Genomic DNA, 16,126 nt, shown 5'->3' with positions numbered 1-16,126 from the left:
CAAGCCTAATTCTAAATAATATAAGAGCCAAAAGAAACTCTCTAGGCTGGTATTAACCTTTTTCTCAAATTAAAAATGTTAATTTTTAATTTAAGAAAATTGGGTTGATAGGTGCAGCAAACCACCATGGAACACATTTACCTATGCAACAAACCTGCACATCCTGCACATGTATCCCGGAACTTAAAATAAAATTAATGTTATCAATGTTCATTGTGAAAAATCAATACAGAAAGCATAAATTATCAATTCCATTGTCTGGAAATCATGTTTTTGTATATATATATATATATATATATATATATATATATATGCACAAACTTTATTCCCCTAAAAAGAGATTAGATATTGTTTGGTAGTATATCCAACTACATAATTTTACCACCTACCACATGCTTACAATTCTTTCACTATGTGCAGGCAGTGTTCTATGTACTTTAAGTATATTAACTAGCTTAATCATCAAACAACCCCATGAGGTTGGCATTGTTCATTGATTTCACCAATGAGAAAGCTAAGAGAGGGAACAGCAGCCTTTCAAAGGTCACACGGAAAGTAAGTGACAGATCCAGGATTCATATCCAAGCATTCTGGCTCTAGGGTCCATGCTTCCCAACCGTTATGACCCAATATTCAGTCAAATCAATACTGAGGGGCACGTGAAATTCAGCTGGTACTTTGCTATTACAAACAAAAATCCAATGAACATTCTTGAAGCCATACACAAAACTAATGGTTACAATAGAAGTCACTGGAATTGAACATTTTGGTTCAACTTACACTAAAATTTAAGGCTTTTGATATAACGAATACATTTTTGAAATGATGGGTCTTACGTTTGTAGGGGAGCACACTCATGCATGGTGAAAAGATTCATTGTGAAACACACAGCACCTTATTTGGTTGGATCATCTCGTGATTAAAGTTCAGGCGTTATCTACCCTGTCAGTGGCAGAATCAAGACTGCAATGTTGCCTGCTTTTCTTTTTAATTCATGCTTTCCCTTGACTGCACTGCTCCTCAAAGTAAAACCCCTGTCAATGTACTATTTGTGGAATACTCTGCAATTATAACCACCTTCTAATACATTTAATACTCAATCAAAATTTATTATACATATGTATACATAGATACTCATTTGCAAAGTTGTGCTTCAGAATAGTGATCTCTTCCCAACATTATATGTTAATGATATTGACAATTTGATAATAACCCATTGTACAAAATATTCTCCATTAAGGCAACAAAGACATAACTGAGCATTTCTATTTCCATGCCAGCCATAAGCATAATTTTGCAATGTGATCATCTTAGAATTATTTAATCTCTCAATACAGCAAAAACAAGAAACCAAGTTCACCTGGTTCCATTACATCCCCCATATCTGTAAATATTACTTTACACATCCAATGTCTGCTTATTTTAACCAGCCAAGTTTCTTTAAAAACAAAGTCATTTCTTTTAATAGCAATATTAAAGCTCTGTTTAAAACATTGTATAATGAACCCCACTGCATTTTAGATGGCTGCTTCCTTATGAAAATAAGAAAAAACAATCTGTACATTTACATAAAAAATTCAAAAGCATTCACTGGGGGAAAAAAGAAAGCTTTAAAAATGTACTTTCTTGCACATTCAAATACCACAAATTTCCCCTTACATATATAAGAAGATAATACTACATATGTGAAAGTCAAATAAAATACAGCAATGAATCCCTATCATTAAATTTTTATTTGGGAGAAAAATATGACAAATTAGGGCATACATGCAGATCAGGTGGTTTTCAGCATGTCCAAAGAACAAAGAGATGGTTAGAGGTTTTACAAAAAGGGAAGTCATGCTGGTTCCTCTTTGAGAAAGTTTATCGGCACTAGTGAGGTCTTGGGGAAGTGGCAGGTTTTTATTGGAGAGTGAGGGAGTGCGCAAAACACAGGGCTTGTTTCAGTAGCCATTAGATAAAACTGGCTTCTGGTTACGGCAGGCAATTTCAGCAACTAGGCTTGCAGAGAATTCCATTCTCAGAGCAATAGTTTGTGCCTTGAGCTCTTTCTCCCCCTGGCTTCTCGACGGTCTTTTAGTTGAGTATTTCAAGATTGATCCAGTTCGTATGATCAACTTTCATACATGCTCAAAATGACGACTTTAAAAGGAAAATAAATGGTCTAAGTCTAAAACACATAGATTTCAAGATCAGATTAGAAAACAGAAAATGTAGAAATAATCCGATTTTTAGATACACATTTAATCGACAGAGTTTCTTAGCATCCAGAGGGCTGCAGAAGGAATACAGCATTTCCCATGAATGCCTTGTGTGTTCTACACAACCAGTTCAGGCTCATCCTGCAAATGCCTTCAGATTCATCATGCAGTCAGCTCTGTCTCCTTGATTTCTCACTCCAAATAAGGGGAACCAAAAAGAGGTTGATCTCTCACCAGACTCAAGTGGCAGTTGCCATTGGCCTGAGGAAAAAAAGGAAAAGGCAGTGTGCCCAGCCTAGGAAAAAGTATGAAGCAGACAGTGTCGCCTTTCCTGCCACCCACGTTGCCTGTGGCCTCCCCTTGCTCCCGAAGGCCTGTGTCTTCATGCTGCCCTCTGACTGTCCAAACACCCTACTTGGGCTGCCTTCTCCCAACGTTCCCTCTGTTCTAAAATGACAACTTGATCTTTTTCTTTCACACATTCAAAATTCCTGTTTCTTCTAGTATTTTAAAATTTCTCTGGAGAAAGCAAACTGATTAAATATTAATTAGTTAATTAACTAAAGGATGATGGAAAGCCTGGCGTATTTGTTACTTAAGGGGGTCTCCACTGGAGGTGTTGCTGACAATGTGAGCCGAAACCCGGAAGAAGGGGGCCCACAAGGCCTAGCTTTCCTTGATTCCCACCAACGCCACTCAGAAGAAGGGCAGTGAGGAGGGAAATGAAATTTTGCAGCTCCCAGGCCCTGATCAGGTGTCAAGTCTGTGGGGTTTAGGTCTAAGGACAGTCAATCTCCCCTGGGTCAGGAAGATCCACCCCCTCGGCTCCCTCTAGCCTCTAAATTCTAGGAAGACATGTTATTTGGTTCTAAATTAAAAAGATGTTGGTCAATATAAGAGAGAACAGAAACAGCATTAAAGGATTTAACTTCAGTAAAGGTAAGTTTTACAATGTTTTTGTTATTAGCTTCCCTCCCCCCAAAAAAACACCCCATCTCTGGACTCTTGCTACCAAAAAGCAGGGAACCCCAGCTACAGTGAACATTCCCCAGTTTGCTATCAACTTGTGGATACAGAAATCTTTGCACAGACTGCAAGCTAACCGACCATTCCATCGGGTTCCCTCTTTCCTTCCCACAGAAACCAGAAAAGTTTAATTCGTTTACAATTTTAAACAAATTACACAAATGAACAGGAACTATTTCCAGATAGACTCAGTTATAATGCAGCATTTGAGAGCAAGCCTAGCTCTCTTCTTTTTCTATTATAAAACAAACTGTACCCATCTTGTTTCAAATTATTACCATTTTACTTTTTGTTTTCATTTCATTTTAAATGTTGCATTGATTAATAATAATATACATATGCATATTTATTTCCAATTGTATTTCTATAGAAAATTGCTACTTCATGGGTCACTTTAACAAATTTTGCCTCCAAAGTCAAATGAATTTGGTAGTGCAATAGGGGTGAGTCCCAATCCTTGGTGAGCTGCAAAATGTTTAATTTAATTCAGTCTTCATTGTTTCTCTTTCAAAACTTTCTTCACATAGTGATACCTGATATTTCTTGTTTATTTTTTAAACTATCACTCGAGGTGAATATATAATAATGTGATATTGGCATGACTTAGCTATTGTTGGACTAATATTTATCCCACACATTTATTAGGAAAACATCTGTAACAAAGAGCAGATGCTTTAGAGACCTGAAATCCAATGTTGCAGCCTGAGATTTACCAGTGGTCTGTTTTAACATTTTTCACTTCTTGGAAAAAAATAATCAACAACTTGCTTTAAAAATACAAATCGGTGAGTAGCATAATTGAAAATTGAGGGAAAAAAAATCGTTATAGTCATGCATGCTGAAATTGAACTTTACAATATTATTTCTGGAAACCTCCAGAATGTCTGGCAAAGACCTAATTGTAGCACTGTGACATTATCTCTTTGTGCATGCTTCTGCTAATGTAATAAATTTGGGTTCCAAATTGTTTAAAAAGTCAAGGCCGCCTTCTTCCTGTTTTTCACTGCAACAGCCCACAGAACCAGCTGGAGATCCTCTTCCTTCATAGTTATACGTGAGGACATAATCTTGAGATGGCATGTGGTCTTCATTCTGATTACATTGATGCAATTTCTGTAAAATTTTTTAAATAAACAAATTGTATTATAGTTTTAAACAACTTAAATATATGAACATAAAATTTATTTTTATTTACCTTTTATGTTTAATTTTTAACCAGTGTGTCCTCTAATGGATTCCTACACACAAAAAATGCACATGATTGGACTATATTATAACCATACCATAAGTCAGTATATTTTACATTTCTATTAATCCATATAAATAAAAAATTATATATACAAGGGTTATATTTAAGTACATTCAAGTTAGCATTAAATGCTTATCCCTAAATTTTATATACAAAGGTCAGGCTAGTCCAAAAACAGAGACAACAGGCATACTGGTTTGGATTTTGAGATTAGCTGTCAAACAGTCTCGGTCATGAGTCAAAGCTCTGGCTTTATCATCTAGCCATATGGCTTTGGGCAAGTGGCCAAAAATCTTTTCATTTCAGTAACCACCTAACAAGATTATTTTAGAAATTAATGACAAAATAATAATGCATAATACACATATTATGTCCAGCATATATTAAATGTACAATAAATGTTAACCAGAATCACTATTATATGCAGTTATAAAGTAGGTAGGATTTACTGCATTAACTTCAAAATCAAGTTTCCAAGATAGCCAAAATATGGCAAAACATATAGATGCACCAAAAAGTTCAATGGAATTAAAAATAGTGAACATAATCACATTGCAAAAGCTGGGCTTTTATAATGAAGAGGCCGTGCATTCAGCCACATCTGTCCTGTCTGCCACACCACTGGCCTGTCTGCCAACTCATCAACTGCTGCGCCTCCTTCCTTTCCCCACCCGTGTGCCCACTCCTTGCCTATGTGGAGCTCACTGGCATGGCTTACATTGTGTCTTTCCTCATGACGTTGTTAGCCATTACCCATTACCTGGTGTGCAATGGAGGAACCCTCCTAAGACTGTGTCTTAAGCTTCACTCCATCTCAACCTGATCTTATATGAATACTGACTGTCTAGAAGCAGAAAAAGAATTAACACTTGAGTTTGACCCTCCAAAATGCTATGGATACGTAACATACAACCCTATACCAGAATATCACCCATTTGTATTCCATCCAAGGATTAAAGGTCCAGTGTTTGTGCTGCAATGGCACTGGTATTCTCTGATAAAAGAGGTAAAAATTTAGTACCAGAAGAATCAAGTGGCTTTCTACGTAGCTGCACATTTGAATCAACTCAGAAATATAAAGCAAAAACAAAGCAAACAAAAAAGCCCAAATTCATTGAATTAGAATCTTTTAGACATTAGTATGTTTTAAAACTTCATAGGGGATTTTGCCAGGCCCAGTGGCTCATGCCTATAATCCCAGGACTTTGGGAGGCCAAGATGGGTAGATCCCTTGAGCCTAGGAATTGGAGACCAACCTGGGCAACATGACAAAACCCACTCTTTACAAAAAATACAAAATTAGCCAGGTGTGGTGGTGCACACCTGTAGTCCAAGCTACTCAGGAGGCTGGCGTAGGAAGATCACCTGAGCCCCTGAAGTCAAGTCTGAGTGAGCAGAGATTGCAGCACTGCACTCCAGCCTCAACAACAAAGCAAGACTCGGTCTTAAAAAAGGAAAAAATAAAAAAATTAAAAAGCTTCAAATTCATAGGGGATTTTGATGTGAACAGATAATTCCTTATTTTAATTCCTTCTTTCTTTTATATTATTGGTTTCCTTAGAGTAAAAGCACTTTATATTTGCCTGGTGCTTTGTATGTTTAAAACATGTCATGCAATGGTGACTTTAGTTAATAATAGTGTATTGTACATTTCAAAATTGCAAAGAAAGTACATTTCAAATGTTCTCACAAGAAAAGTATTTGAGGTGATGCATCTGTTAAGTGTGATTTAATCATCCTACCTTGCAGACATAAATCATAATTTCACTTTGTGCCCCATAAACATAAACAATTATAATTTGTCAATTTGCAATAAGACGCAATAAGATAAATATATATGAAAATCATGCCATTTAATCTTTATCCTAAAACTGCATACGAATGTTTGTGTTTTCACAGAGAAATACAGATTTCATTTGAAAAGTTTTTAATTGTGATGAACTAGAATTGCTTTCACATTCTTCTACATCAAAAAGGGTCATGAGGTAAATGCACCACTAAAAATGAGACATTAGTGAAGAATAATAAAAACTTCCAATATTTATGGGATTCTATACGTGAAATATGACAAACTAAATAAAATTTCTTTTAAATTAAATAATGTAACAAAATAAAAGAACACAGGAAAATGAACAAAGCAAGCAAGAGAGGGCCCACAAAATAGGGTGGAAAAGCAGTTTCTGAAAATATATGTTAACTTGTATTTTCTATTTTTCTGCATTTGGAGATTTAAATTTTAGAGTCAAAACACCTATGGAAACTCACTTCACCGAGACGGGGCTGAGTAAAACTGTGCCACTCCGAGTAAGCATATCTGCAGTTGTCCACCTCCGTGTGTCCTCCCTTGCAGGAATCCAGGGTGTGATGGTGCCCAGCCCCCCGGCAGGATTCCAAGGTCTGGTTTCCTCCTTTCATCATTTCCATGGTTTCCTGCCCTCCATTTTTCATTCCTGATCCCACAGTACCACAAAAACCTTGGCTAGAGTTGTTGACAGTCTGGGTCATAAATCCATTGGCAGAACACTAAAATAATAAAATAAAATTAAAAAATTCATGTTTAGAGGAAATGCGTTTTAAATTGTCATGAGGATGCAAAGGAGAGAGAACATTTATCCAACCTTTTATTCATTCATTCATTCATTCATTCATTCATTCAACAGACATTTATCAGTTTCTAATTATGTGCACTGATGCCATCTTCATTCATTTTGTACTGCTGTAACAGGATACCTCAGACTGGGTAATTTTTAAAGAACAGAGGAGAGTGGGCAACTAAAGTTTGGACACGGTAAACTTTAGAAACTGTGGGATGTCAGCCGGACTTGGTGGCTCAAGCCTATAATCCCGGTAATTTGGGAGGCCGAGGTGGGTGGATCAGGTCAGGAGTTTGAGAGCAGCCTGGCCAACATGAAGAAACGCTGTCTCTACTAAAAATACAAAAAATTAGCCGGGCATGGTGGCGTACGCCTGTAATCCCAGCTATCCCGGAATCTGGGGCAGGAGAATCGCTAGAACAGGGGAGGCAGAGGTTACAGTGAGCGGAGATGGTGCCATTGCACTCCAGCCGGGCGACAAGAACAAAACTCACTCTCAAAAAAGAAAGAAAGAAAGAAAAAGATGGCCTATCCAGAGAAAATTGTCAACCGAAAGAAAAAGGGCTAAGGCTAGAACAACAGGAAAAATCACATTTTAAGGGGTGGATAAGAGAAGCATGGCTGTGACAGGAGAGATGTGAGTAGCCATCAAGGTAACAGAAAACCAAAGAGGCAGGACTCTGAAGCCATGAAGAGAGAATATGGTGAAGAGTGGGGAGCAGCCAATGATGTTAACAGCAGAAAAATCAGAGCAAGGTAAGAATGGGTTCAATTAAAGTATAAGTGTCCATTGGATTTAAGTGTAAGAGTGGCCATTAAAAACCCTTGTCAAAAGGATATCCAAGGAGTGCTGAGTAAGCAGGAAGTAGTAGTATAGAGAAATCAAATATAATGTTTTCTTCACAAAAGTTCAGTTTGAAAGAAAAAGACAGATGTGGCGAAAACTAGAGGATGACAGAGTCAAAGAAATGCTTTAAAATGAAAAAGGCTTGATGAAACATTAACTTAATACTGGAACTTCACCCAACCCTCTGAGCCATAGGACACACATTTGGTTACAATGTCACCTCAACATGTCAGTTTTCATTACAAACAGTTACATTCCTTTCAGGACAAGAACCCCCACTACCTTCAGGTTCCATTATGCCACCTTCTTATCAATTTAAATTTTTTCCTACTTAAAATGAAGACTTTAAACTGGAAGATTCTCAAGTACAGATGATTTGCTGAACCTGAAATATACCTACAAAAGTCATACTATCTCGTTGCCTTAGAAAAAAAAAAAAATGCCAGATGAGAAGAATTGAAAAATAAGCCATGTGGTGGCAGTGCTACCCTACATTGTTTTACTTAGGTTGCTGTTACAATAGAATTGAATTACAAGAAAAGAATAGAAAAACAAAACAAAACAAAACAAAAACAAAAACAAAAAACAAAAAAAACACCTGTTATATCTTTTTATGGTATAATTTTGTTGCAATAAACACAAATTCAAAGATCATATTTCTAAGTGACTAAAAGAGGAATTTAAAATAAACTGAAAGCAATTTTGAGCGTACAGGGCTAGCTTTCATATTTCTATTCTCTGCTCCTTCCTGTCCTCCATCTGCATTTCCCAAAGTTCATTCTCACAGGGTATCAACAACTCCTCATCCATGTGATTAATTTCCAGGTGTGCTTTTCCAGTCCTGATTGTTCACCCAACTAGTAACCCATATGCATGCCTTAAAGTGAAATTCAGATCCAAAGCTAAAATTATAACTTTTCCTCATTGTATTAAACTAAGTTTATAGATTCAATATAAAATTTTATGTTCTTTTATAAATTAATAATTCCAGACCTTTTATAGAAGTGTTTCTAACACAGAACAGGTAAATATTGTGAAATGGCCACTCAATATCATCACCTTAGCATTAAATGGCAAAGAACAAGTATTAAGTAAAAGTCATCCACATCAGTCTTAAATATAAAATAAGAACTTACTACTATGAGTCAAGGACTATTAAGGGATTAAATCTACTTTCTCACTGGAGAGAGAGTCACAGGGTTCTACATGAAGGCGTGTTAAGCATAGATAGGCTAAGATTTTGCATGGTGGTGGGGAGGATTAAAAGAGAGAAATAGTGAAAAAGAAAGGCGTCTTCACCCTGAGACATGGAAAAGGCCAGATACGCAGCTGTGGTCCCTGGCTATAGCCCCTGCCTCTTTGACTCTGCTCTTCACTTTGTTCCTTAAGTTCAGTCAGTCAACAACCTTATCACTTATACCTTTGAAATATTTCTTATTCATCCCTATCTTAACACAACAATTACCATCATCCTGATAGAATTATCTCATGGTTAGACTAAGCTTTCCTCTTCCCTAGCCCTGATGTCTTCCTAGTCTCACTGATCCCCCTACTGACTCAGCATCACGGCACTTGCATTATACCTCTCATAGAAAAGCCTTGGCTGGCTCTCCCTCACTAAGAGAGGAAATCTAAAATCCTTAGTGCAGCATTTAAAAGTCCTATCTCCCACTTCTCTCTTAATATTCTCTGCCCTAACACCTAACTTTTTTCAAGCCGCTATTCCAACACATGATTTCTTCTATTCTATATCAATTTTATTTATTATTTGCTGAATAGTCCCTAAATTTTATCATCTCCTGTCTTATAGGCAATGCTGTTTTCCTCTTCTTTAGCTATTCTTGCCATCTCTTCACTTTCAAACCTTCTAATTCTTTAAGTTATCAAGTAAGCTGTACCTCTTGTCACCAAACTTTCTGGTTGATCCAAAACGGATAAGTACAGTTAGGTATCATAGGTATTTTTGAACTTCAACAGTGCTTTATCACATTGGTTTATTGTCATGTTTCTATTTTGCTTTGCCATAAAAGTAGGATCTATTTCTCATAAATAAGTTGACATCTTTTTTGAGGTGAGAACATGCATTGTAAGTACTTGTGTGTGTGTGCGTATGTGTGTGTGGGGTGTGTGTGTGTGTGTGTATACATATATTTCACACGAAAACAAGAAGCATAAAAGCACCTAAGAAGTCCTCAAAAATATATAAGGAAAGAGAGTGGTAGTAATCTTCCAGACCCCTCTTTCTTTCTTTTAGATATCTCACTGATATTTTCCTAGTTATCTTGAGAACTTTCAGCAAGCTTTTTTCCCCCTATTGTAAATGGTCAAAAAGTTAGATAAACAAATCGTATCTGGAAATATATATTGTAGAGTGCAGCCAAAACAAATTGTTGTTATAATAAATTCTCAACATCAAAGAACAAGTTTAAACTATAAAACTAGAGTGAAATAAGGATAACGAGAACAATACAGCTGGATTAAGAAGTTTAATAAATTATCACTATATAAATATTAGAATATCGACAGACAAAATAATTATGCCTACTAGATGTGATTCAATTAAAAATAAAAATTAACTCCTACATTTTGAAATGAGTTTATAAGGATGAATTAAAGAAATTATGGGAGATACAAACACATATTTATTTAAAAATCACTTACCACTCTGTCATCTCCAGGTGCTTCTGTGTTTGATATAATTAAGTTTTGCTGTGCTAAATCTTCAGGAAAGCGTTTCCTTTTAGTTGCACCAAAAACTCCACATACTAAAGTTAGCAATACAGCTGAATTTAAAAATAAAAAGAACTTACTTTAGCATACATAGAATAAAATATTCATAATTTACTTCTTATGACCTAATGATCAAAGTGGAAAATGAAGCCACTAAGCATGGTTTCCCATGAATTATCCTGGCTGTTCTAAGTTAACATGTTACCATGTAGGTTAGATTTTAAAATCTGAAGCAATCATCTGTATTTTTTCATTATATCTCTCTAATTGTTTGAATTCTGCCCATCAAGATAAAGTACTTAGAATCATGAGTTAAGCAGTAAATAAAGAAAAAAATCACTGACATTTAAGACAAAGACTTTGAAAAAAATTTAGTGATTTCTCCTCCAAAAATATTTCCTATATGAAAATGTGAAAAGAGAATGGTTTGTGTATATAAAAACATGAAAATACAGACTGTTTTTCTAGAAAACATTTATCTTAATTGAACCTACTTTGTATTTTGCCTATTCAGAATTCTTATTCTAAACTATAATTGTGGAAGATTGAAAATATATAATAATTAAACTAAGAATAATAACAACAATAATTCTTCCTGTCTAAAAAACCAGATACTGCACTGGCAAAATCCCCAAACCCAGATCACAACATATTTTTGTATGGCCTGTGAACTAAGACCTTTTATTTTCAAATGGTTGAAAAAATTCAGAAGAATAAGAGTTTATAATGTGAAAATGACATGAAATTGGATACAATGGAGAACACAGGATCTGCAGAGCTTGAAATATACGCTATCTGGTTCTTTACAGAAAAAGTGTGCCAACTCTTGCCTACTCTATGTGGCCCCACTCTACCTTCTGGGCTCCACTTCCTAATCCTCACCCCTTGTCCACTACTCTCTCACCACACTGGTTTCCCTACCACTCCTTGGTTTCTCCAGACATAATCACAAATTAGGTCCTTGGCATTTGACTTCCCTCTCTGACTGAAAGTTCTTCCCCCAGGCATTCCACCTGGCTAACTCACCTCTTCCAGAAATGATTAAAAAATAATCTTCTCAGGCCTGACCTAACTCTTTATTGAAAATTGCCACCACTGGCACCAACACCCTCACACCAAAAAAAAAAAAAAAACACTTACCACTCTGTCATCTCCAGGTGCTTTATTTTATTTAAAAATAAATTTGTGAATTTATTTTTAAATTCACAAACACACTCCATGGCGCTACAGATCCTAATTATTTGGCTCTCTTTTTTTTTTTCTTCCATAGCGTTTAATTTATTCATTAACTGTCACAAGGCAGATTGATTGTTTTTGTTTGTTTGTTTGTTTGTTTACCTTTTCCTATTTTTTGCAAGCACCTAGAACAGTTTCTTGCCTACAGTAGGAGTTTGATATATGTTTATTTTTTGGCTTGATGAAAAATAATGAACACATTAGAAATTTACTATGTACTGTTCTAAGTATTTCACATGCATTACCTCATTTAATCCTCAGTGCTACACCATATGGTAGGCTACTACAATTTCCCCTTTTACAGATGAGGAAACTCAAGCACAGCTAAGTAATTTCCCCTAGGTCACATGGCTTAAAAGTGAAGCTGGAGTACAAACTCAGGCAGTCTGATTCCTGGGTCCTTGCACTTAACTTCTACTCCTATCACAAAACAAAGCTAATCTAGGCTGGAGGACTGAATGGAACTAAAAAGAGAAGAAAAAGTATAGCACCATGAGGAGCTACTGGTACGAAAGAAGTTAACAGAATTGAAAATCGGCAAGATATACCCAAGAAGAGATATTGCTGAGAACAGAATATCTCCTGTAACTCTGTGGCTAAATGGTTAGAAGATAAGGAATGAAAGTGGCTTTTAGTGGACTTCCATAAGGCAGAAATTTTAGGTTGTTCTATTTAGCCCTAAAAGGAATCGCACTGGAAACAAGAAACAAAGGCTATTTGTTTGTCAGATTCAGTGAAATCTAAGGAATTTTCAAAAACTCTGCCTAAGCATAAAATCTTATCTCAAGAGGGATCATGTTCCCTTCACAAAAAATATTCAAACAAAACTCAGGTAATAACACAAAAAGAACTTGGAAAGAGCTCCACACCTGGTGGATGTTTGGACAAGATTATTTTTTAAAGATCTTTTCCAGCACCTACATTTTTTATTACATATTTTAATGTGAAGTAAGTGAAAATACTTACAAAAGAGCAGTGCTATACCCAGTAATATCGCAAGGATTGCCCATTTTCCAAGTATTACTCCTGTACTCCTTAAAGTTGCACGACACTGACTTGGATGAGGACAATCACATAGATTAACTCTCAACATTTTTGTTGCAGATTGGCCTGCCCTGTCTTTTACAGTAATAGGAATGGTATATTCTTGAAATCCAGCATTTTTCCGATATGAAAGACGGGCAGCTGTATCTGAAAGAAAATAAAAGAAGTTAATTTTTTAATGATTATTTAGTCTTCCCTTAGCATTTGTTTCATCATGCTTATTTTTGAAGGCATCATTCTCAAGGAACTGCCTGCCGCATGAAAATAAATAAAAATCGAGGACTATCTTCAACCTTTTCAAACTCTAATATTACCTTGCATGTGTTGTCCCTTGTAATTCCATAGAAAGGAGTCCTGAAGAAATAATTTGGCATTGGAGTGGCCCAGTAGCATCCTAGTAATATTTATCTATACAAACTAATAATGTTATGTTGGCTGTTACCATACACTTCAAGCATTTTTCTTTAGTACCAGTGTATCTACTCATAAAGAATTAATAACTACAGGTACACACACACAGTGTCTGAAGTTCACATTCTCTTATCCATTGACCTTCTAGTATTTGCCCATTATTCATATGAATAAGGTAATTTTTCAAAGCACAATAGATTGTTTATCATTAATGCCTTGCATCTGTAAGTAATCTTAGTACCAGAAGCTAATTAATGCACTGAGGCTACTTATAAGATGTACACAAAACAGAAATATCTATATAACAATTTGATTTTCAACTGTGATAGTCTATTTTCCCCAATAGTCTTGGTGTCTTATTTTGATGACCGTATTTCCAACTAACTAAAAGCTCCACAGAATTTCAGTGGCAATTACAACCTCCCTGAGTTTCTATAATAGACTAAGTAAAATGACAAAGTAGCACAATACACACCCTGGAAGTCATCTGGAATTCCTAAGCCTTGATTAAATGCTCTGCTGTGGCTGTAAGAATTTCAGAGATTTTGGCTTCATCTCATACCTGAAGGCTCCCCAGAGGAATATGAATTACCACTTGGGTTTACGTAGGACCCTTCAAGACCACACTGTGTCTAAGGTAAGATCCCTGAAATCATTCCCTGCCCTCGAGACAACATATTCATGTCTTAGTTATTCACAGTAGTGCACTGGCCTCGGATTTTCCTTTACTCAACTCTGCTCCCTTCATCCCTTCATATTGTCCTCCTGTCACCAGTTTCACCTTTAAAAGACATAAATCTGGGAATGGCATTGCCTTACTTGCACATTTCCAATGCATAACTGCTGTCACCTACTGTACCAAGGTCAGTCCCCTCAATCTGGCACACAGGCCTTTCACCACCAGATTCCACCCTTCCTTCCACCCAACCTCTTGGCATTCTGAGTAAAACCTCCTAAACTCTAATGACATGATGTACTTATTCTCCTAGTATGTTTCTTCTTTTATCCACACAATTAATTATTGAATAAGCAAGCATTCCTTAAGCAGTTAGTATCTACTAAGCATTAGGTTAGGTGCTAGAAGTACAAAGATGGATTGTAAATGTTCTAAGAAACTCATGTATTGGAAGGGAGAGGTAATCAGATGTAAATGCAACAGAAAAGGCATTGCAATGCAGGTAGCAAAGGCTCATGGTGCCATTCCTTTCAATTCAAGCATCTGGGATTGTGCCTGTCTTGTTCATCTCTATATAAATCCTCAGATCTGGACTAGTGCCTAATACATAGTAGGTGCTCATAAATATCATGGGAAAAAATCATGCTCATAAATATCAAGCTAAGAAATGGAAAAAGAGGTATTCTAAGTAGATGGGACCATATACACAAAAGCCCAGTTACATGAAAGAACATGACAGTAACAACAGAGTGAAGTATGGATGAAGTACAGAACATGACACCCCCAGAAACTGCTACAATAGACGGCAGCCCCTGAACACTCCTTTCCACATCCCTTCCCATAACCCACCAAGTTCACTTCCAAGATACCCCAGAGTGCTTGGTCTATAAACCTGGGTTCCTCACTTCCAGAGTCAGTTTACAATATACTTTAAACTACACATCTGCTCTCTCCTCATCTCACTGGTATTATTATTATTATTATTATTATTATTATTATTATTATTATTTTGAGACGAAGTCTCACTCTGTCTCCCAGGCTGGGGTGCAGTAGTGTGATCTCAGCTTAATGCAACTTCTGCCTCCTGGGTTTAAGTGATTCTCCTGCCTCAGCCTCCCAAGTAGCTGGGATTACAGGCATGCACCACTACACCGGGCTAATTTTTGTATTTTTATTAGAGATGGAGTTTCACCACGTTGGCCAGGCTGGTCTTGAACTCCTGACCTCAAGTGATCCACCTGCCTCAGCCTCCCCGAGTGCTGGGATTACAGGCATGAGCGACCAGGTCCAGCCACTGGCTTTATTTTGTAAAACATACACACACACAAAAAAAATGTTTGTCTTAATGACAAGCTGCTTAACAAAGGTTTTCTTTGTTGTAAATATAAATTTTGCCTTCATGAAAATTATAATTTCCTTTACTTTATCTATAATAGAGCCCCCATACAATATTTGGAAAAGGTTAGTTTAGCCTTCTAAAAGAGATTAATGAGAATCAGTTTTACTTCATGCATTGTGTAAGTAAGTAAATCCACCCTCCAGTTATTCTCAGTTATTTCAGAGTTTATAAAACATTATTTTTGATTAAATACCATTAACTCTGGTGAGGGTCCACAGTCTACTGACTTCGGGAGAAGTGTTGGGCACACTGAAATAAAATGGAGCTCCATGGACAGGTTCATCGGGATCAATAGCTAAAATGTCAGTGTACTCCATTTTTGGTTTGCAGATTACTACATAATCTTGAAGTATATCTGGTGGATTATCATTTACATCTTCAATGTCCACAGCAAGTGTTCCAGTACATGATCTGTTATCTAAGGAGAGAGGTTTAGTGTTTTTTTTAAGGTTTAGTGTTATTTTTAAATTCTTTTATAGTTTCTTAAAGAATAAAAAGTCCATTATATTCTATATATGATATGTGTTTTTAAGTAAACTGATTATTAAAGGAAATGGTAAATAAATAATAATAGATGGGTAAATAGAATTTGCAGATTACATGAAATGACTATTGCTAGTAATAGTATCAGATGCCATTGCCAATAAATCTTTTACCAGAATTACAACCAAATACAAATAAAAGTCTGAATTTCAATCTCTATTTTTGGGGAT

The 16,126-nt window shown here is 36.1% G+C and overlaps 1 protein-coding gene across 2 annotated transcripts in view; it reads right to left on the bottom strand.

Annotated features, from left to right (window-relative positions):
- Nucleotides 1-1,084: 1,084 nt before the first annotated feature.
- The window catches only part of DSC3 (desmocollin 3), a 50,952-nt gene continuing 35,910 nt past the window's right edge, over nucleotides 1,085-16,126 (bottom strand). The window contains exons 12-17 of one of the 2 annotated variants that reach the window (XM_010335476.3): nucleotides 15,607-15,831; nucleotides 12,850-13,074; nucleotides 10,579-10,700; nucleotides 6,742-6,999; nucleotides 4,423-4,465; nucleotides 4,260-4,340 (exon numbers count right to left, since the gene is read on the bottom strand). In XM_010335476.3, the coding sequence (XP_010333778.1) occupies nucleotides 4,439-4,465; nucleotides 6,742-6,999; nucleotides 10,579-10,700; nucleotides 12,850-13,074; nucleotides 15,607-15,831 (857 nt within the window). In that variant the 3' untranslated portion in view covers nucleotides 4,260-4,340; nucleotides 4,423-4,438. Of the gene's footprint in view, nucleotides 4,341-4,422; nucleotides 4,466-6,741; nucleotides 7,000-10,578; nucleotides 10,701-12,849; nucleotides 13,075-15,606; nucleotides 15,832-16,126 lie in introns of both variants that reach the window. The other variant, XM_003924761.4, reaches the window with a different exon arrangement.

The sequence above is a fragment of the Saimiri boliviensis genome, chromosome 13 (assembly GCF_048565385.1).
Source record: "Saimiri boliviensis isolate mSaiBol1 chromosome 13, mSaiBol1.pri, whole genome shotgun sequence".
Classification (NCBI taxonomy): Eukaryota; Metazoa; Chordata; class Mammalia; order Primates; family Cebidae; genus Saimiri; species Saimiri boliviensis.
Note: the sequence above shows the minus strand (reverse complement) of the source record. Positions and strands in the feature narration are given on the sequence as shown.